Raw genomic sequence first — 22011 nt, 5'->3', positions numbered from 1 at the left:
TACTGCTGCGGGCTCTGGAACCTCCCCTCCCTCGCTGCCTGTTGGACTCGGGGTTACTGGCCCCCCCGTTGCTGGCATGGCCCCCCCATGCCCCCTCTGTTGCTGACTCTGGAAGTTCCCCAGCGCTGGGATCTCTCTCTGGGCTCCTCCCCCATAGAGACGCCCGCCCGCCAGCTCAGGGACGCTGCGGAGCCGGATCGGAACTAGCCTTGGGCTGCAGGAGTCTTGCCTGTTACACTCTGCTGCGGACGCTGTTCCTGGGTATTTGCCCAAAGCCCCTCTCCTGCCCACACCCTGCCAGGGCGCCATCCCCTCGGCTGGACCTGCCAATCCCCTGCCCTGGGAACTGGGCCCTGAGAGGCCTTGGGTGCTGGGGGCTCCGAACACTGGGTGTGGCTGGGCGCACCTTAGGGGAGCGGCTGCGTCTGGGCAGGGAGCACGGGTGAGAGTGGGTGCGTGCCGGAGCTTGTCCTGGGAGATTCGGCACCACCAGAGCCATTCGCTGGGACGCTGCCTGGCTGGGGTGGGAGGGACTCCCTGGTGTGGGGCTCCCCCTTTCTCTGGGGCGCTGGCTGCTTCTGAACCCGCTTTAGATCATCTGCAAACTGTCTAATAAAGGGGCTGGGAGCTGCCTGAGTTAACTCCTTCCACTCCAACGTGAATTCTCTGTGCCCCTGGGAGTGGCATGTAGTGCTGGCCACACCCTGGGCAGTGCCCCGAACTCTGCCCATCCTGGGGCCGGCTCTCCCTCGGGGGGCATGCGGCGCTCTCGTGACGGCAGGAGCCCTCCAGGGGGCTCAGATCCCTTCTCCATGTGGCCTAATGGAGGCTTCAGGGGGGATCCCCTCAGCCTTGGGGCGCTGCAGGGCAGCAGCGTTGAAGGGCCAGGCCAGGACCCCAGTCCAGGGCCTCACGCTCCCATCCCCACCCTGGAGAACTGCCCCGCCGCCAGGGCCCAGCAGGGAGCAAAGCCCAGGTATGATCCGCTCCCAGGGCCAGAACCCAGGAGTCCTGACTCCCAGCCTCCCCCGTGCATGCTCTGCTGGGGGTCTCCAGGAGGGGGTTGGGTTGCCAGGGGGAGAGGAGGTTCTGTGCCCCCCCAGCATGGCACGGGAGGGGAGCCGGATGGGGCGTTGGGCGCAGCGGGAAGGGCCAGGCCTAGGACAAATTCTATTGCCTCCTCCTGTGGGGGGAGGGCAGCGGGGGGAGCCCTCTGAGCTGGTGCCATTGACCTGCCTGGGGGGCTGGGGGTGGGCCCTGCTGCTTGCTGGAGCCACGACCCTGAAATTCCCCCGGTGGTTACCCCGATGCTCCACTAGGTGGCGCGGCAGCTCAAACTCCAGCCGGGCACAGAGCCAGGCAGCCTGGGAGTGGCGAGTTCGGGGATCCCCGGGGGTGGGGTGGGGGTGTCTCTATTCCTAAGGGGGAACCCTTCCCCCTCGGTGGCAGGCATGGGGGGCCCCCTCTGCCTCTGGGTACCTTCCCCTTGGGGGTAGACTCTCCATCCCCCCATAAGCTCGCCCATCCCTGTTCCCCCAGCGCCCTGCAGGGGGGTGGTCCCCATAGGTAAGAGCTATGGATGCCCCCCAGGGGCGCTGCTGGGGTGTGCTGGCATCACTCCCCCCCCCCCCCGGCAGTTCCCATCCCCCCCAACGCTGTGCAGCCAGGACCAGCCCCGGAGCATGGCTCCGGGATCTCGCCCCCAGCTCAGCCCGGTGCGGTCGCTGCTGGTCCGTGCTGCCAGGCGGCGCTCGATGGGCAGGGCCGCGCCAAGGGGATGGGGGCCGGTGGTAGTATGTCCTGTGGCTCTGTGCCAGGCTCCGTCCCAGGGCGCTGGCCCTAGGGCCTGAGTCCCGGCTTCTCCCCCGCGCCAGCACAAAGGCTGCTCTCCCTTGCACTGTGCGCGCCAGAACCATTCAGCGCCGGCACCGCCCCCCCAAACACGGAACAAAGTTTCTCTTGTGCTGCCTGGCCGCATGGATCCACTTACCTTTTGTTGCCACAGGGGCTGTGGCATTGGCCTGGCTATGTGACTAGACCCAGCCGGGGGAGGCGCTGCTGGAAGTGCAGCGTAACCAGGCTGGGGCGGGCGCTGCTTAGAGCAGGGGGTACTCGCAGCGGCTCTGGCCCTTGCACCAGGACTCCAGGGGGCTCTGGGGAGTGGGAGGGAGGTGTGACGCCTGTCAGCATGGGGGCAGGGGGAGGCCTTGGGTCTGGGATGCAGCCCCAAGGAGAGGGGGGTGCCAGGGCCTGTGCCCCTGGGGCAGGGACCACGGCCTGACCCTGCCATGGGGAGCTGAGGCTGCATTGCTGGGGATGTTTCCTGCTCATCTGGCAGAATGCTGCTGGGGGGGCTGCATGGCCAGGAGCTGGGCAGACTGGGCCCGGCGGGGGGGGTCCCAGGGCTGTGAGGTGAGTGCACCTGGACAGCTCAGCGAGGAGATGGGGGGGGGGGGAGAGCTCAGGGAGGACAGGTCCATCTGGGGCCTCCCTGGCTGTGCTGCCGAGGGCGGGGGGCTACCGGGCCGTACGATGGGGACTGTGGACCGGGCTGGCTTTAGCAGACTGAGGCTCCTTGCCAAGCCCGGCTGGGGCTTTGGAAAAGTGCCCGAGCTGCCTCTGAAGGGACCCCGCCAAGCGCAGCGGTTAGGACCGGCTATGCCCTTCCCCTCCCCCCAGCAGCCCAACTGGGAGCCGACCCCACTGATCTTAGGGGAGGCCCCAAGACAGGTCCCCTTTGGTGAGATCTCGAAATGATTTGCTTCCTGAGATAAGGGGAAGGTTTGACTAGGTGGGGGCCACGAAGTCAGGCTGCCTGGGCTCTCGTTCCAGCATGGGGAGGGGAGAGAGGTCTAGTGGGGTCCTTGATGCAGGCCCAGGGTGGCTGGGGTCGGCGTAGGGAGGTGATTTTACCTCCCCACTGGGCACTGCTGGAAGCCAGGGGCCCACAATCTAAGGATGCTGATGAGCTGGCGAGGGGGCAGAGCGGAGCCCCCAGCCTGGTAAAGGGTTAGAATAGGGGTCCGATCCGGCCGGGCTCCAGGGGTCACCCTGGTTAGCTTATGAGAGGGAAGGCCCGGCCTGGGGGGACAAACGGGATCACCGAGAGCTCTGACGGCTGGAAGTAGAAACCAGCCAAATTCAGACTAGACCTAAGCTGCCAGACCATAACCACTGGGCCAGGCACCATACATCGGGCTGGGGGGATTTCCATCCCTGGCAGGTTGTTCCCAGGGCTCTGCTCTGGTTCACACAGGACTGGAGGCGGGGATGGGGAAAGCCCGGGGGTGGCTCTGGCCTAGGTGACCCCAGGGCTCTGCTCTGGTTCACACAGGACTGGAGGCGGGGATGGGGAAAGCCCGGGGGTGGCTCTGGCCTAGGTGACCCCAGGGCTCTGCTCTGGTTCACACAGGACTGGAGGCGGGGATGGGGAAAGCCCGGGGGTGGCTCTGGCCTAGGTGACCCCAGGGCTCCGCTCTGGCCTTGTCCTGAATGCAGCGTTTCTCAAACGGGGGGGCCTGAGCCAAAAGGGTGTCACAAGACTATTGTAGGGGCAGGGGCGGCTCCAGGCACCAGCGCAGCAAGTGTGTGCCTGGGGCGGCAAGTCGGGGGTGGGGGTCGCTGTGAGGGGGGCAGTCAGGCAGCCTGCGGCGGCATGCCTGCGGGAGGTCCGCCGGTCCCCCGGCTTTGGCGGCAATGCGGCGGTGGCTACGCCGAAGGCACGGGACTGGCAGCTCACCGGCAGAAACGCTACCGAATCCCCGGGACCAGCGGACCGCCCGCAGGCATGCCACTGAAGGCCGCCTGACTGCTGTGCTTGGGGCGGCAAAAAACATAGAGCCGCCCTGGTCGGGGGGGTTGCGAGAGCGGCGGCTGCTGGCCGGGCACCCAGCTCTGAAGGCAGCGCCACCGCCAGCAGCAGCGCAGAAGTGAGGGTGGCAGGAGAAAGGGAGGGGGGTCGTCACAGCCTGAAATATTTTCAAAGGGGGTCACAGCAAAAAAAGTTTGAGCCCAGCCCAGCAGCTGCCCTGCAGGCGTCCCTAGGGTTGCTCCACGCGGGGGGGGGGGGGCGGAAAGGGCCGTTCCCCCCCACCCCCCCCCCGCGGAAATGGGGACACTTCGTCCAGAACCGCGGCCGGGAAACCAAAACTTGGGCCGAAATATTTGGGGTTTTCCCCCCAGTGCCCGGCTCCGCTGAGCTGTTAACGGGGGGCGCTGGCGGGGGGGGGCAGGTGCGCTCGGCCCCCAAAGGGTTAAGCTGGGACTTGGGGAACTTTGCTCGGGGTGGCTGCGCTCCAGCCGCTGATTGGCCCGAAGTTGGAGCTGGGGGCGGGGCCTGCCCTGCCCTGCCCCCCGCCCGGCCCCTTCGCCGCCCGTCCGCCCGCCCGCCGGTCAGTCCCCCCGCCCGGCAGTCCCGCGCCCGCCGCCCGACCTGGCCGGAGCGATGCGCCCGGCGCTGCTGCTGCGGCTCCTGCTCTGGGGGCCGCTGCTGTGGGGGCGGCTCCGGCCGGAGCGCGGGCTCTGGCCGAAGCGCGTCCCTCGGTACATCATCTACTGGAACTCGAGCAACCCCAGGTATGGCCCGGCCCGGCCCGGTTCGGCCCGGAGCCGCCGCGCCCGGGGGCCGTAGGGAGCGGGGGTGCTCGGGGCGCCTGCCCGGCCCGGCGCGCTCGGGGGGCTCGGTGGCTGGGGGTCCTCGGCCGGCCCCGGCTGCGCGCCCGGCGGCTCCTTTGTCTGCACTGCCCGCGCCCCCTGCCCGGCCCCAGCCCGGCGCCGATGGGGGCCCGGCTGCGCCCTGCAGCTCGCCGCTCCGGGCTAGTCCCAGGCCGGGCTCCCCGGCCCCAGCAGCGACTGGCCGGTAAAATGCCCCGGGGGGCGCTGCGGGCGGTGCGAGGGCTGGACCAGCCCCTCACCAGCTGGGGCCGGGCGGCGCTGCTAGGCGGCGGGGCAGGGAGCGGGCGTTGCGCTGGGCAGGTCCTGCCAGCCTCACCTGTGCCAGGCCGGCGTTCCTGAGCGGCGCCGCCCGGCCAGGGGGCGAGTCGGGGCGAGTCTGGGGCGACTCGCTCCCCGGGAAACGTCCCGCCTCCTGCAGCGCCCGGCGTGGGAACGGCCCGGCAGCGCCTGGCGCCCTGCAAAGGGGCAGGAGGCTGTGGGCCTGCTGCTGCCTGAACCAGGTGGAAAGTGCTGGCCCCATAGGCCCTCCCCAGTGATCGCAGCTGGCCCTGCATCCAACGTGGGCGTGGCCGGGCCCAGCGCTGCTCCTGGCTGTGCCCAGGGGATGTGCCTGCCCCCCCGCCCCATCAGCCTCATCTGTAGCCTTGACCTGGGAACTCTCCTGTCTGCCGGGGCGTGAGCCGCTGGCACCGAGTCCCAGGGCTGAGCTGGCAGGTGGGTTCTGGGGCTGGAGCGTCAGGAAGCCGCTTTGGGGCCTGCCTCTGCTGTTTCTGTCCCCCCCGAGTGTGGCAGCCGCTCCTGCCCCCTCTGCAGGCAGCATGAGGGTGCCACCCCCCCTCTCCAATGGCGAGGGCACCTGGGCTGTGCCCGAAGGCTTCTCCGGCTGCTGGAGTCGGGCTCCCCCAGCGTGGGGCAGAACAGGCCGTGCCCCGTGACACGGGGGGAGGGGAGGGTGGCAATGGGGGAGCTGCAGGGCCCTCCCTCTACAAAGCTGAACTGTGTTTGAGACTTGACTAAACCAGACTGTGCCCGGGGCGGGGGGCTGAGGGGACTGGCAGTCTAGGGCATGTGGGTCCCTGACCTTTCCCTGCTATTCCAGGCAGGAGGGTCCTGGCTCGTCCCCGTGGTGCTGGGCACAGGCTGCGCCAGGCTGCCCTGGAGGGTCTTGCACAGCTGCACTTGGGGATGAGTCCATCTCCCCTCCCCCTGCCCCAGCCGCCTCATTTTCAGAGCTCTGTCGAGCAGATGCCAGCCCGCTCCCAGGGCTCCGGCCTGCTAGGGGGGCAGGGGGAGAGCTGGCTCCCAATGCGGCAGCATTGGGGGCGATTTGGAGCAAACCCCACCCTGAGCTCCTGACTTCTGCCGCAGGACGCGCTTGGAGCCGCAGCTCTTCTGGGGCGATAACGCTGAGAGTCCTGCCCCCCAAATCACTCCGTCCAAGTGCTGTTAGCCCCTTACCCCTCAGCTTCGGGGCACAGAGCACATGTAGGCCCCTTGCCTGTGCCGAGACCCACTCCACCCCCAGCTCCTGTGGGCTTGGCCCCCTGGCAGGGATTGAGGTTGCTGATGCTCTGAGTGGGGTGGGAGGGATGGGGCTCGGCCTATGCCTGACACACAGCGGTTCCTGTGCCGGCCCGTCACACCGGAGCCTGGGCCCTGCTGAAGGGAAGGGGCTTCCCCAGGACCTGAGCACAAGTTGGGGGAAAGGGGGCAGGCCTGGGAGCCGTAACCTGGGCAGGGCTCGGGTACAAGGAGGAAGTGGTGGTAGAGGAGTCCAGCATCTGGGGCAGGGGGGTGCCCAGGGCCAGGCCTGTGGGGGGCTCTGGGCCTCCAGGGAAGCCCCTGGGGAGGCTGTGAGGGGGTCCAAATTCCCCTCTTACTCGTGGGTGAGGCTCTGTGTCCAGGTGAGATAGGAGGGCTCCCTCCCCTGTGGTGCTGGCGTCTGGGCCAGCCAGGGGCGAATGGCTGAATGGGGGGGCACTCCATGACCTGCCCCCTTTTGCGTCTTTGTCCCATGGCTTGGGGCCGGGTTTGCTGGCGGGAGCTGGCAGAGCAGGGTGTAGGTGGGGCCGGCTGGCCGCCCGCTCCCCCCCACGGCAGCGTGGCTAATAGCTGCGGCCCAGCTGCCCGAGTCAGGACCGAGGTGCTGGCTGATCCAGCATCAGCCTTTGCCGAGGCCGGTGCAGGGACTAGCCGGGCTGTGCTCACTGCGCACTGCCGACCCTGCTACCCGGGGACCTGCCTTGGACAGCCCCGCTGTAGGGCCCCAGCTCCCTGGGGTCCTGCAGCAGACAGGCTGGAGTGTGGGCTGGGGGAGAGGCTCAGCAGGGCGTGCACCCCTAGTGCTGGGCATTCCCATCAGAGCTGGCCCCACGGGGCGTGGAGGTGGCACGTGGGCCAGGGGGCACCTGGACCTCGGTCTGTGGCTGGGAGGCCAGGTCAGAACTAGGTCGTAGTTTTCACTGTGCCCCCCTAGGCAGCCCGTCCCCAGCCCTGTGTGTGCCCGCGCCAAGGGAGCGACGCATCAGGGCCGTGAGTAGCAGGATGCCCCTGGTAGCCGGGCCCCGCTGTCCTCCTTGGCTATGCCAGGCAGGTTCCCAACTGCCTAGCCCAGGAGATGGCGTGGGGCAGAGGGGAGGGGGGCAGCGGGGCTTGGCCTGCAGCCCTGTTTACATCCCGGGCTGTTGCCCAGTGAACACAGACGCCGCCTGCCCTGCCCTGCCCGGGGGAGGCGGATCGGCCAGGTGTCTGCGTTTGACTGGTGGGTGGGGCAGGGCAGTGTGAGCTCTTACCTGCCCAGCCCTCGTTAAACGGGCACTGATGTCCCAGCCCACTGCCTGCCAGGGCAGGGCACTGCCTGGCGCTCCCTGCCTCCTGGGCACAGCCGCCAAGCTGCCCTGGCAGAGCAGGGGGTGCAGCTGGATTGGGGCTGCTCTCAGCTGCCCTTGGTGGGTCTGTCTCATGCTGAGGGTGGATTGACAGCGGGCACAGCCCAGTCCCCTGCATCTCCTGGTCCCATTCCTGCGCTGTAACCACTAGACCGTTCTCCCTCCCATTGCCAGCGCTGCCCAGTCCAGCCTCAATCCTCCACTGCAGCCACTGGGAATCTGGATCCTGTTGGAGCTGCCCCCGGCCTGGCCATGCGTGGGTCTGTGCACAGGCGTGTGAGCTCCCCTGGGCCTGGCCGTGCACTGTGTGTGTGTGCACAGGCGTGTGAGCTCCCCTGGGCCTGGCCGTGCCCTGTGTGTGTGCACAGGCGTGTGAGCTCCCCTGGGCCTGGCCGTGCACTGTGTGTGTGCGTGCACAGGCGTGTGAGCTCCCTGGACCGGGCCATGCACTGTGCACACCAGACTTTGCACAGGGGCCCGTGCTGGCCCCAGCAGCCCGGTGTGTGAGCAGCGTCCCTTCCCCCCAGTGGTATGTCACAGCCGATCAGCGCAGCGGGGCACTGAGGCCTGCGCCTGGGGCAGGGGGTTTGTGCGCGCTCAGCTCGCGGCCCGGCGTGGCTGGGCTCTGAGCCGCGGCCCCGGCTCCCCAGCCGCCCCGCCGAGCGCATTCAGTTCCAGCAGGCTGAGCCTAATCGGAGCTGATGCCTTTTTGTTCAGCGAGGCCGGCTGCCCGGAGCTGTTTCAACAACAGGCTGGAGCCGAGCGCTGCGTGGGAGCCAGCGGCTGACACGTCCACTCCAGGTGTTGGGGCCTGGGCCTGCCAGCACCTGGCCTGACCACCGGGGGAGAGGGCCTGGGGCTGTCCCCCTCGCACGGCCCCCAAAGCTGGCGTGTGCAGTGGGGTGAGTCGGGGGCCAAGCGCAGCTGTCAGTCCCTTGACCCCGTTGGCTCTGCCTGTCTGGCCTGTGCTCCCCTGGGAGCTGGCACCTGCTGGGTCCATCCCTCTGTCTGAAGTGCCCAGGAGGGGCGAGCAGGAATCTCGTCACCCTGTCCCAGCGCCCTCCCCCTGCAGGCAGTGCCAAGGTCTCCAGCACAGGAAATGGGCACAAAGGAGTCTGTAAAGCCAATGCAAGCCACCCCCGAGTTCCCAGTTCCTTCCCTGGCGTTAGCTGGTGCCCTGTAACCAGCCAACATGAACCGACCCTGGGGACACGCACGGACTCTGGGAGAAGCCAGGGGCAGGGGAGGAGGGTGCAGCTCTCAGCATGTGGGGCCTGGCTGGGACCGTTGGGTGTCATGGCCCGGGCAGCTCTGCCCCAGCTGCTGCTAAGTGTCCGGCTGCAGGAACCTCACCCCTCTGCCCAGGCAGCCGGCTCTGAGCCCACAGGCAGCACGGGCACTTGTCAGCCCCGGGCCAGACCTTCTCTGGCTGCTGGGTACAGTGGGCAGATGGTGGGTGTGGCTGAACTCTGGCTCCCCTTCCCCCACAGCCGCTCCGGCCAGGGTTTGGTGGGTGCGGAGGGGGTGCTGCTGTCCCCAACCTTCCCAGCTCCCTGCCCCTCCTGGCACCATGGCTGCTCCCCCACCAGCTCCCTGCCCCCTTGCTGGCCCCCCTTAGCCCTCCTGGCACCATGGCTCTGGGCCCACTCCCTGGCCCCTTCTCTCGCCCAGTTTCCTGCATGACGACTATGCTGTCCAGGTCTCCATCAATGACTACCTGGACATCTACTGCCCGCACTACGAGCACCCAGTGCCCGCGGGCCGGGCCGAGACCTTCAGCCTGCACATGGTGGACACCGAGGGCTACCGGGGCTGCTACGAGACACCCGGTGCCCTCAAGCTCTGGGAATGCAACCGGCCCCATGCGCCCTTCGGGCCCGTCCTCTTCTCCGAGAAGATCCGGCGCTTCACGCCCTTCGCGCTGGGCATCGAGTACCAGTCGGGGGAGACCTACTACATCATCTGTGAGTGTCCCCCGGGCCCGCTTGTGCCCCCAGGGACCCCCCCAGGCCCTGTCAAGCGGGGCTGGCTCCAGGCGGAGCTGTGGGCTGGGTGCATGTGGGAGCAGCTGGGAGGCAGTGCCCTGGCAGGGGTTCTGTCCCCGTTTCCCCAGCCCACTGCAGTGTGCCAGGTGGCCAGGAGGGGGCGCCCCTTGCCCAGATCTTGGCTGCTGCCTGAGTTGGGCCCTGGCTGGGTACCCCTGCTCCAGCCAGCCAATGCCAGCTGCCCCCAAGAGTTCGCTGGCCCGGGCTGCCAGGGCCTGGGCTCTGAGAGGGGTGGGGAGTGGCTCCCCGGGGTCTCTCCCCCCCACACCACAGGCCATCCAAACAACCTGCTGCTGTGCCTCCATGCTGGGTGGGGAGGTGGCGCTGGCGCAGCACCCCACAGTGGCCGGCCTGGGGGAGCGTTGGTCTACTCAGGGTGCGAGTGAGGAGTGGGCTGTTAGGGGCAGGGCTCCCCCGGGGTCGTAGCCTCACTGCTCTCCCCAGCAGCGCTGGCCGAGGGGTGCGCAGAGATCCCCAGTGCCCGGGGGCGTGGCGGGCACTGCCCTGTGAGTGGACGGGCCGGTGCCTGCAGGCGAGCCAGGGAGTAGCTGGGTCTGTTGGCGTCCCCCTGACAGTGACCCCGGCTGACCCTGCTTTTCCCCCGCCCCGAGGGAGGGGCTGGACTGATGTTTCCCAGCTGGGCGGGGGGCGACTCTCTTCTGCTGGGCACAGGTGCTTCCTGCTGCACTAAGACCCCCGCCACGGAGCCGCCCGCCAGGCGCTTGGGAGCTGCTCATAAATCCCCCTCAATGGCCCCTGGAGGGGAGGGGTCCGAGCGGGCTGGGGGCTCCTGCGGAGTGGGGACTGGAGGGGGAGGGCCCTGGCCTTGCTGCCCGGATGCCTGGGTTCGGGGCAGGCCTGGCTCCCGGCTGTGCCCGTGTGGGCAGTGCCCTGATGTCCCTGTCTCTGCCCCCAGCTGTCCCCACCCCAGAGAGTGCCGGGCGGTGCCTGAGGCTACGAGTGGCCGTCTGCTGCAAGGCAACAAGTGAGTCTGTCTGGCCGGGCGACGGGGCGGGGGGGTGGATGGGGGGGCTGAGCGGGGCCCCCCCCTACACGGCAGGAGCTTGCTAATGGGACCCAGACGTGGGGTGGGCATGAGCCCTGGGGAGGGGGAGCCCGTTCTCCATCTAGACTCTTCCCAGAATCCCTTGCGGCAGGAGGAGGGCGGCTCTGTCTGGGGGACTCCAGGTGTCTGGCTGGTTCCACCCTGGCGTGGGGGCTGTGCTGCTGGCACTGCGGGGAGGGGACCCCCGGTTCTCTCTGGCTCCCGTGGGGGGGAGGGAGCCTGCTGATTTCGGAAGGAAATGCCATGGACACCCCCACACCCTGTGAGTAGGGGGCAGACGCACATTGGTGCAAGGAGGCTGGCCAGGGCCAGTTCCCAGGATCGGCGGGGGGGGGGGGGGGGGGCAGCACAAGGGCAGTGCTGGGGATTGGGGGGGCTTCCTGTTGGAGACAGAGTCACTGACGGATTCTGGGTTTGATTTGTTTCCAGCAACAAAGCCTGTGACAGAAGTTCACAAATCTCAGCCCCGTGGGAGAGGGGGGTCGGAGGGTGAGTATGTGTGTGTGGGGTGCTACGTGCCCCAGGGAGATGGGGGGGGAAGGGCAGGAGGGGGGTCGGAGGGTGAGTATGTGTGTGTGGGTGCTACATGCCCCACGGAGGTGCGGGGCATGGGCAGGAGGGGGTCAGGGGGTAAGTATGTGTGTGTGGGGGGGGTGCTATGTGCCCCACGGAGGTGGGGGGGAAGGGCAGGAGGGGCCAGGAGGTGAGTGTATGTGTGTGTGTGTGTGCTACGTGCCCCACGGAGGTGGGGGGCATGGGCAGGAGGGGGTCAGGGGGTGAGTATGTGTGTGGGGGGTGCTATGTGTCCCAGGGAGGTGGGGGGAAGGGCAGGAGCGGGTCAGGAGGTGAGTATGTGTGTGTGCGGGAGGTGCTACGTGCCCCACGGAGGTGGGGGGCATGGGCAGGAGGGGGCCAGGGGGTGAGTATGTGTGTGGGGGTGCTACGTGCCCCACGGAGGTGGGGGGCATGGGCAGGAGGCGGTCAGGGGGTGAGTATGTGTGTGGGGGGGTGCTACGTGCCCCACGGGGGTGGGGGGCATGGGCAGGAGGGGGTCAGGGGGTGAGTATGTGTGTGTGGGGGGGTGCTACGTGCCCCACGGAGGTGGGGTGGAAGGGCAGGAGGGGGTCAGGGGGTGAGTATGTGTGTGTGGGGGTGCTACGTGCCCCACGGAGGTGGGGGGCATGGGCAGCAGGGGGGGTCGGGGGGTGAGTATGTGTGTGGGGGGGTGCTGTGGGGGGGAAGGGCAGGAGGGGGTCAGGAGGTGAGTATGTGGGGGGGTGCTACATGCCTTGGGCAGGGGGGCATGGGCAGCGGGGGGGGTCAGGGGGTGAGTATGTGTGTGGGGGGGCTACATGCCTTGGGCGGGGGGGCATGGGAGCAGGGGGGGTCGGGGTGAGTATGTGGGGGGGTGCTACGTGCCCCAGGGAGGTGGGGGGCATGGGCAGGAGGGAGGTTGGGGGTGAGTATGTGTGTGTGGGGGGGTGCTACGTGCCCCATGGAGGTGGGGGGAAGGGCAGGAGGGGGGTCAGGGGGTGAGTATGTGTGGGGGGGTGCTACATGCCTTGGGCGGGGGGGTATGGGCAGCGGGGGGGGTCGGGGGGTGAGTATGTGTGTGGGGGGGCTACATGCCTTGGGCGGGGGGGCATGGGAGCAGGGGGGGTCGGGGTGAGTATGTGGGGGGGTGCTACGTGCCCCACGGAGGTGTGGGGGAAGGGCAGGAGGGGCCAGGAGGTGAGTGTATGTGTGTGGGTGGGTGCTACGTGCCCCACGGAGGTGGGGGGCATGGGCAGGAGGGGGCCAGGGGTGAGTATGTGTGTGGGGGGGTGCTACGTGCCCCACGGGGGTGGGGGGCATGGGCAGGAGGGGGTCAGGGGGTGAGTATGTGTGTGGGGGGTGCTACGTGCCCCACGGGGGTGGGGGGCATGGGCAGGAGGGGGTCAGGGGGTGAGTATGTGTGTGGGGGGGCTACATGCCTTGGGTGGGGGGGCATGGGAGCAGGGGGAGTCGGGGTGAGTATGTGGGGGGGTGCTACGTGCCCCAGGGAGGTGGGGGGCATGGGCAGGAGGGAGGTTAGGGGTGAGTATGTGTGTGTGGGGGGGTGCTACGTGCCCCACGGAGGTGGGGGACATGGGCAGCGAGGGGTTCGGGGGAGCTCACCATGACCAGCTCCCCCCAGCTGCCTGGGCCCTTTCGCTCTTGTTCTCTCTTCAGACACCGAGTCGCCGGGTCACAGCACCGCGCTGGCCACGCTCCGGCCCCACGGCCCCTGCCTCAGCCTCGCCCTCATCCCCCTCCTGTGGCTCTGACCCCCCCCCCCCGCACTCTGGGGGGGGGTCTCCTTGCTGCAAAGTTGGGGATTTTTGGACTTTGTCCCCCCCAAACCCTCCAAGCAGCCGACCCCACGGCGTGGGTTGTGGGGCGGGCGCCTTCACCCCAGCTCAGTCCCCCGGCTCAGCTGCTCCACCTGCCGGTCCCCAGAGCGCCCAGGCCGAGGTGCCGGAGCCCAGGATGTGCCGGTCCCAGAGGCGCCCCGTGCTGGCGTTCAGCTGGAGGAAGAGAGGCTGGCTGGGCGGTAAGAAGGGGTGCCCTGGTGGAGGGCAGGTACCAGGGATGTTAGCAAGGCCAGGGTGCCTGGGACCGGCCGGCAGCTGGGGTGCAGTGTCTCCAGGGGGTGCAGGGAGGAGCTGGGGGGCTCACGGTGGGAGGTTGGGGGGGCCTGGTGCTGGTATGCTGTGGGGATGAAGGGAGCTCTGGATAGACCTGCCCCCCGTCTGCTCCATCTTCGGGAGAGGTGATTTGCCAGGGGGGGATCCCAGGCAGGCTCCCCCTTGGTGCTGATTTCTGGGCCCGGGTTCCTAGCTCAGCGCTCAGTCCCTGGGCACCGTGCCCACCCCTCCTGCTCCAGCCCGGAGTGCTCCCCTGATGGGCTCTCTCCCTCCCCAGGGCCCTTCTCCGTCGCCCCCGCTGCTGCCGGTCAGATGCCTGCCTCCATCCTGGCCTCATTGGCACCTCCTGGTGGTCAGGGCTCTGTGCACCCGTGAAATGGGCCTTTGCTTATGGACGACTCCCAGAGACTCCAGCAGGAGGGACCCTGCCGGGGGGGCTGTCGCTGGGGGGGGGGCTCCTCTCCGCCTGGCACGTTCCCAAAGGCCCCATGGGGAGTCGGAGGATCCTGTTGGCTCTGGCCTTGCAGGGTACGGCCCTGGACAGCACCCAGGAGTTGGCCCCCCCCTCCACTGGCAGGGCTGGACGCTGTCCCCCGGAGCCCCTCACACCTCGGGCCCTGGTGCTGGGCGCCCTCGTGGTAAAGCCCCTCGCTCTGGCGACGCTGATCTGTCTTCCGTGAAGACGCCCCTCTGGGCCGTGTACAGTTTGTATTTTTGTATCTGTGTTAGCGACTGAGCCAACCAATAAAGCGTTTGCAAGATGCCGGCGGCTCCGCTGGCCCCGATGCCCGATACCGCCAGCCCCTGAGGCTGCAACCGGGCCACATGCCGGGCGCTGCCCCCCTCGCTGTAGGGTGGCTCTCAGAGGAGCTGGTGCTGCTCCGTACCGCGCCCAGCCGTCTGCCGCCCTGGCCCCTGCTCTCCCCCCAGGCCCTGCCCAGCGGCTCACAGGGGTTGGGCCCCATGTGGCTGGCTCGGGGTGACTCTGCCCCGATCTCAGGGGGCACATCCCCCCCACGTGCATCGCCCGTGCGCTGTGCCTCAGCCTGCCTGGCAGCAGGTCCCTGGGCGAGGCCTGTGGGTCTGGAGTGAGGGGTGGGGGGAGCCCCGTGTGGGATCGTGGGGGGCCCTCCCCTGGCCTTGGCGTTGCTCCCACAATCCCAGCCGACGCGGAGCTTCCTCCGGGCCACAAGAGGCCATGCAGGGGGCTCCCCCTCTGCCTGTTGCCTCGGCGCAGCAGCTGGGCTGGGGGCCCAGCACCCTGGGGGGGCCCCAGAGCCCTGGGGGGACCCCAGAGCCCTGGGAAAGGGAGGGAGTGTTGTGCTCATTGGAACCCCCCCCCCTCCAGGTCTTATGGAGCCTGTCGCAGGCCCTTGTGCGCTGGAGGGGGTTGGGGGGGATGGTCAGATGGAGGGGGGCTGGCAGGGGAGGGGCGTGTGGTGGGTTGGCTCATGGTCCCCGTTCCCACTGGGGGTTGAATTGCTGTGAGTGGGATCGGGGAGCCGGGGCCCCGCTCGCTGCTGCACCTCCCCAGCAGGGGGTGCCACGGCGCTGGGGGGCCCTCCAGCAGGGGGCTGGCGGGGGCCGTGTGGGGAGGCCGAGGCCGACCTGCCCTGATTGATGGCAGGAGCACCCTGCGGCTCGGCCAGGCTGGGTTTCCGTGGGGATGGGGGAGCAGGGAATTGATAACCCGCTCAGCGCGGCAGAGCCAGCGTGGGCACCGCTGGGCATGGCCCGCGCAGCTCTCCCGGAGATGGTCCTGGGGGGTGCCTGGGGGCACCGGGAGACGGCTCCCTGCTGTCTCGGCCGTAGAGGAGACTAATGCAGCAGTCAGGGGGTTAACTGGTTTCACTCAGCAGCTGGGCTGGGGTCACTGGGCTCCGTGGGGTGGCAACGGGCAGGGGGTGCCCCACTCAGTCACCCGCCTGGTACCTGGGAGCCGGTCTCTGCTCTCCGGGGCGTCTCGGGGGCCTGCGGGGAGCCCGGCGGGCAGGGGGCCCCGTCCCTAGGCCCAGGGCTGGTGCTGCAGGCAAGGGTAACCCGCGCAGGAGCCGGCGGCTGCTCGCTCGCTCCCCGGCGGGGCTGAGGCTGGCGCCCGGCCAGCGATCGATGGGGCATGTTGCGCTGATTAGCCGAGCGCGCTGCTGCAGCGCCGGGAGATGTTAACAGCGAGACTCCGCCGGAGACACACGGCGGGGAGGATCCGGGTGGGGGGAGGGGCAGGCCTGCATGGCGTCGGGGGGCAGCGTGGGGGTGAGCGGAGAGTTGGGGCCCACGGTGCTGTGCTCAGCTGGGGGCACCGAGACACAAGTGGGCTGCAGCCCTGGCCCAGGGCTGGGGTGTCCTTCCCTGCAGCCCCCGGCCAGCACCCAGCCCCCCGTCTCCCCTTCCTGCCCCCAAAGCCTCTTGGGAAGAGAATAAACTGCAGTGGGTTGCAGAGGGCGGCCCCCCACCCTGGGCAGTCAGTGCCCTTCCCCACCCCCTGCGCCCCCAGCAGCAGGTGCATGGGGCCCAGCTGGTGGCTGGCATGTGGGGCGGGCACCTCGCTGCCAGGGAGATGTTAATTTCCAGGCCTGTCATTGCTGCGTGTCGCTGGCAACGGGACAACAAGGAGGCGGCAGCAGCATCAGCGCTCAGATCAACAACTGTGAGTGACTCCTGCAATGCAGAGCTCCTCTGCCACTGCCCAGCCAGGGCCCCCGGCACTGCCCAGCTGGGGCCCCTGCCACTGCCAGCTCCCCTGCACCAGTGCCCGGCCAGGGCTGCTGCCAGCTCCCCTGCCACTGCCCAGCTGGGACCCCCGGCGCTGCCAGCTCCCCTGCACCAGTGCCCAGCCGGGGCCACCGCCAGCTCCCCTGCACCAGTGCCCAGCCAGGGCCCCCGGCACTGCTCAGCTGGGGCCCCTGCCGCTGCCAGCTCCTCTGCACCAGTGCCCAGCTGGGGCCACCGCCAACTCCCCTGCACCAGTGCCCAGCCGGGGCCCCCGCCGCTGCCAGCTCCCCTGCACCAGTGCCCAGCCGGGGCCCCCACCACTGCCAGCTCCCCTGCACCAGTGCCCAGCCGGGGCCGCTGCCAGCTCCCCTACACCAGTGCCCAGCTGGGGCCACCGCCAACTCCCCTGCACCAGTGCCCAGCCGGGGCCCCCGCCACTGCCAGCTCCCCTGCACCAGTGCCCAGCTGGGGCCCCCGCCACTGCCAGCTCCCCTACCACTGTCCAGCTGGGGCCCTCGGCGCTGCCAGCTCCCCTGCACCAGTGCCCAGCTGGGGCCACCGCCAACTCCCCTGCACCAGTGCCCAGCTGGGGCCCCTGCCAGCTCCCCTGCACCGGTGCCCAGTCAGGGCCCCCGGCGCTGCCAGCTCCCCTGCACCAGTGCCCAGACGGGGCCCCCGCCGCTGCCAGCTCCCCTGCGCCACTGCCCAGTTGGGGCCCCCAGCGCTGCCAGCTCCCCTGGGTGCCCAGCCAGGGCTCCTGTGCTGCGAGCTTTCCTGTGGCGGTGCCCAAAGTGCCACGTCTCTGCCCACCCTCTGCTCTTCAGCAGCACCTGGGCATGAGCTGCAATTGTACGTTCCCAATGAAAACAGCTGTAAAAAGCCCATCCCATGGATTTATTCCCTGGAGCTGGCGCCCCCGCCCCGTCTAACTCTGCCCCCCGCCCACGCCTAAACGAGGCAATTAGAATACGCAGCGCAGATAGGTGCTAGAGGAGAATTAGTGCCAGCCATAAAGCAGTGTGACTAGCCTGGTTATGAGCCCATCCATCCTCCGGCAGCGCCCACAAATCTGCCAGCCCTGTGCAGCGGTGTCTGCAGGGAGACAGCCCCACCCCCAGCTGTGCTCAGCAGAGCCTGTCCCTGCGGCTGTGTAGGCCTCCCGCTGCCCGGCAAGGGCTGGGCACTGGCCACGGGGCTTCCCTGCCAGGGGCACCAGCTCTGGGTAGGGCCTGCCCGTGGCTGGGTGGGATCCACCCTTCGAGGCTGGCTCAGTGGGGACTGCGCTGGGCCCTGCTCCCCAAGCCTGGCTGCCCCATGCCAGCGCTAGGACAGGGGGCCTCCAGAGCTGAACACACAGACCCTGCCCCACCCCCGTGGGGCCAGCTGCCCTGATGGCTGGTGGCCCCCAAGGCCACGGCTCCCCAGTGCGGTCACCAGGCTTGGCCTGGCTGGGGGATCTGCTCCTGCCTCTGGTGCCTGCAGAGACATGCTGGGAATGGAGTCCCCGTTGCCCCCACCAATGGGGACGGCAGAGCCGGGCTGGGTTGGAGAGACAGAGGTGGTCAGGGCAGGGGGGTTGGGAGCCAGGACTCCTGGGTTCTGCCCCTGGCTGTTCCATGGGAGTTGTTGTGAGGATCTGGACGTGTCCCTGCCCCTCTCTGTGACTCAGTTTTCCCTGTGCCTAGGGACTAACCACCAGCTCAGTGGGTTGGGCTGTGGGGCGAAGAGCCCAGGGCAGTGCTGGAGGATGCTCCTGGCCATGCCCCACGTCCTCTCCAGCCCTTCAGGGTCCTTTCCCTGCCCCCCAGCCCTGTCAGTCCCTTGGCTCCAGGAGCAGAGCCAGCCTGTGCCGGAGGGAGCAGCTGGGCGGCTAATGTGCGGCTCCACGGGCGGCTGTCGCAGCCAGCGCCACAGTGTGTCAATTTCACGGCCCCTTATGTGGAACATGCAGCTTGATCCGTCGGATCCAGCTCCAAGCAGCCTGCGCCACCCACCTCTGGGTCCTGCCGCCTCTGCCATGGGGGGGAGCATTAGCAGGGGTCCCCCGTAACCTGCTGCTGAGCAGGGTTCCCCACCAGGGCATTGCCCCCCATGCTGCTGGCAGAGCTCCTCTGGGCTGCCAGGTAGCACCATGCCCCAGTGGACTGGTGCCCTGCGTCCGTGCTGGCCCCATGCCGAGACACTGCACGGCTCTAGACGTCCCAGAGAGAGAGGAAGCCAGTGGCAGCTGCGTCCCCCTGGGCTGCGCTGATGTGGCAGAGCCCCAGGGTTGGCGCTATGCCCCTGGCTTTGGCACAGGCTCTCAGGGGACCCCTTTAATGTGTCAGACCCCAGGGGTCCCCCTCAGGGCAGGTCACGCGCTCAGTGTGGGGCTCCATTCCTCCTGCTTCGCCCCAGCAGCGCTGCCCAGCAAGTCCTCCTGAGCCAGATGCTGGGCAGAGGCCTGGCGCTCTGCGGGGACTAGGCCCCTCACCCAGCATTTGCAGTGACCCCGAGCAGCGCTGTCAGAACAGTGGCGTTTATTAGCCAAGGGGCCCCCGGCACTGTAGGGCCATAGGTCAGCGCAGAGCAGGGAAGGATCGAAACACAGGCCGTTCTGCGCAGCCCAGAGCTAGTCCCCAGCCACGCTGTTGGGAGCTCTGTTGTCAGGGTGTCTCTGGCTTCCCCCTGTAGTTCCCAGGTGAGCGAGCTCCACCCGCCACCCCTGGGTTCTCCAGCTGGGGGTCTCTGCTCTGCTTCCGCAGTGTGCGTCCAGCCGTGGGGCTCGCGCTGACTCGGGCCCTCTTGTTGACCTGGGTCAGTTTCAGCCAGTTCTGCCCTGCATGGAAACTTCATCCTGTCTTTGCCTTGGGAGCAATGCAAAGGGCAGGGGAAACGCCGTGCCTGTGGTTTCTCATTGCCTTGAGATCTGCACCCTCTGGGGCTCCCTGGCAGTGTCAGCGGACAATTAGCAGGGATGGGGGGAGCCAGGACTCCTGGGTTCTATTCCCTGCTAAGCTGCTGACTCCCTGTGTGGCCTCGGGCAAGTCATTTGACCTCTCTGCCTCGGTTTCCCCATCACCTGGGGATGGAGTCACCCTCACTGTGTCTGGAGGCCTCAGACAAATACAAATTCTTCCTATTTTATTCTTCACTGGGGGAAGTTGGGCAGCGAAACCCATCTGGGCCCCGCAGGCTTCGCTGCTGGGCACGGCGCATGTGGGGTGAGGGGCACACCCAGGGCTCCTGCGGGCACGCGCGCTGCTCCCGCGCTCCAGGCGCTTTTATTGCCTGCTGCAGTGGCGCCGTCACGGCAGATGGGTTTTACGGCGCCTTTGGAGAGATTGTTCAACGAGCGGCTGAGAAAAGCCTTCGCCTTGTCCCCTCCCCCACAGCTCCACCATCTGTCTGGAGCACCCCACACCCTGGTCCCCCACCCGCTGGGGTGTCCCTGGCTCCATCGACAAGACCCCCCAGCCTGGCACCCCTGACCTCTCCCCACCCCATAGCAGGGCTCTTGCTGGCTGCTCCTCCAGGAGTGAGGGGGGGCTGATTCTCTGCCCCGCTGGCTACTGCCCTCCCTTTGACCCACTGATGGCACCCCCAGCAGCACCTCAGGACCCTGCCCCAGTGCCCACCCCCACCTCAGCAGCCCCATTCACCACCCAAGGAACATGGGCTGCAGCCTCTGGCACCAAGCCCAGCCCCCCACCCTCTGGGCAGGCCCTCACCCAGGGCAAGGCTTGGGGGGTGGCCCCCTCAGGGATCCCACCAGCTTGCCGCCACCCTCCCCTCAAAATGGCTGCTGGTTATTACCTTGCCTGGGGAGCAGCATGGCCGGTCCAGCCGCCCGCGGGGCTCAGGGGAGCCCTGCCCAGACACAGAGCATTATCCTGCTGGCCGGTCCCACAGGCCCCGGCCTGGTGCTCGGGATCCCTGCCCGGACACAGAGCATCCTGCTAGCCGGTCCCACGGGCCCCGGCCCGGCGCTCAGGGGGTGGGTGTCCCCCAGGGGCTGACCGAGAGCCCGGTGCCGGGATTCTCCCAGTTGAGAAGCGGCGTGTTTACGCCTAGTGCAGGGCCCCAGGGAAGGCAGAAGAGGCGTGACCCCCCCCCCAGGCAGAGCTGGGCCCCGTGTCCTTGAGCTAGGGGCACTTGGTATTCTGTAGCCAGCCACGGCTTCCAATCCCATTGACTGCCAGTGAGGAATGGCATCAATAAAAGCTAATTGATGGCGTGGTCGTTCCAAATCAAATTCCCCGGCCCCCGAATCGAATTGATGGCTCCGCGCCCCGCAGCCAGCGGCGGCAGAAATTGAATCTATTAAAGGACTCTGCGCTATCATCCCTTCCCCTCCCTCGCTCCCTTTCGCTCTGCCTCAGACTCCCCCGGAGCCAGCTTCAGTCCGGCCCCCTCTCGGGCTGCAGAGCCAGCCAGCCGGGCCGGGCGTTGCCCGCCGAGGGCACGGCTGGGCAATGGGATAGGGAGGGGGGCATCAGGATTCCTGGGTTCTGTCCTCAGCTCTGGGGGGATCTAGTGGGTCAGAGCGGGGGGCTCATAGCCAGAACACCTGGGTTCCATTCTGCTCCGGGGGCCCTCAGGCAAGTTCCCATCCAGTCCCTAAGACCCAGGCTCAGGGCGGCGGGGGGGACTTGAGTCACCGGCTGCCGCTGCTGCATGGGGCACTTAGCCCCACCCTTCCCCAAGCTGGAAGCCGCACCCCGTGGGCAGGGCCGCATGCCCACCAAGGGGACTGGCAGCCGCAGCGGGGCTGGAGCTCCCCACGGCACAGGGCAGCCAGGCTGGTGCACCCAGATCCTAGCACCGTGGGGCTGGGTGTGGTACTGGGGCCGAGGCCGTTTGCTCTGGCTGCGCCCAGGCCAGCCCCCATGGAAGCTGCCCAGAACCCCCTCTGCCAGCAAGTGCAAAGGGGGGCAGGGTGAGGAGCAGGGGGTGTGGGGGCAGGACTTGGGGTAGGGGGAGGAGTGGGACAGGGGGAGCAGGGCAGGGGGTGGGGGAAGGAGCCCTCTGATTGGCTGTCTGCCCCACTTGCCCACCTCCTGGCATAGAACAACCTATCAGAGCTGCTGTGGGCAGAGCCTTCCCCCCCCCAACCCCGCACAACACAGAGCTGCTCCTGGGGTGGGGGGCAAAGAGCCACCCCAGCGCCCGGGCAGGGTGGGGTGGGGGGGGCTGAGGATGGTGCATGTGGAATGGGGGGGCTGGGGGGTGGGGCATTGTGGGGGTCAGGGGTTCTTGGGGAATGGGATGGGGCGGGGTGGGGTTTGGAGGGTGCATGTGGAATGGGGGGTGGGGCATTGTGGGGTCGGGGGTTCTTGGGGGATGGGGCAGGGCGGAGTGGGGTTGGGTGCATGGGGATGGTGTAGTGTGGAATGGGGGGGCTTGGAGTGGGGCAGTGTGGGATTGGCAGCACAGTGTAGGGCGGGGCGGTGCGGGGAGGTTGTGTGGGGTGGGTCTGGTAGGGCGGTGTTGGGGTAGCACTGTGGGGGTCATGCTGTGGGGTGCAGTGGGCTTGAGCAGCTCATTGCGGGGCTGGGGGGCAGTGTTGTGGGGTGGGGTGAGCTGTGCCCAGCAGGACAAACTCTGGGCCCGGGCTGGGGGTGGCACCGGAGCTGTTTGGAGCTGGGCTGGGGGGTCCCTGTCTCTCCCTGTGACTCTGGCCCCGCCGTGCGGCTCAGGAAGCCGTGTTCACTCGGGGTGCCCCCTATCTGCGGGGTAGGGCTTCCCAGCTGCCCGTGCCCTATTGCTCTGCTCGGGGCTGTGGCCAGACAGGGATAAGGAGGCGCCCCTGGCCCACGGCCCAGATTAGCGGTGGGGGGGTGGGAAGTGCCTGGGGCAGGGGTTGCTGCCCCTTCCTCACGTTCTGGGATTTGTGGAGTTGCCTGAGGAGGGGGCTGCTCTGCCCTGACTCTGTGCTGGGGGGTGAGGCCCAGTGGGACAGAGGGGTCAGGCAGGGCCGG

General features: G+C 68.4%; 1 protein-coding gene across 1 annotated transcript; it reads left to right on the top strand.

The window, feature by feature from the left end:
- The first annotated feature begins 4444 nt into the window (after positions 1-4444).
- EFNA4 (ephrin A4) lies at positions 4445-12979 on the top strand. The gene is made up of 5 exons (XM_065420459.1): positions 4445-4575; positions 9234-9526; positions 10524-10592; positions 11103-11162; positions 12885-12979. Exons 1-5 carry the CDS (start codon positions 4445-4447, stop codon positions 12977-12979), a joined length of 648 nt encoding a protein of 215 aa, XP_065276531.1.
- Positions 12980-22011: the final 9032 nt, after the last annotated feature.

The sequence above is a fragment of the Emys orbicularis genome, chromosome 20 (assembly GCF_028017835.1).
Source record: "Emys orbicularis isolate rEmyOrb1 chromosome 20, rEmyOrb1.hap1, whole genome shotgun sequence".
NCBI classification, from domain to species: domain Eukaryota; kingdom Metazoa; phylum Chordata; order Testudines; family Emydidae; genus Emys; species Emys orbicularis.
Note: the sequence above shows the minus strand (reverse complement) of the source record. Positions and strands in the feature narration are given on the sequence as shown.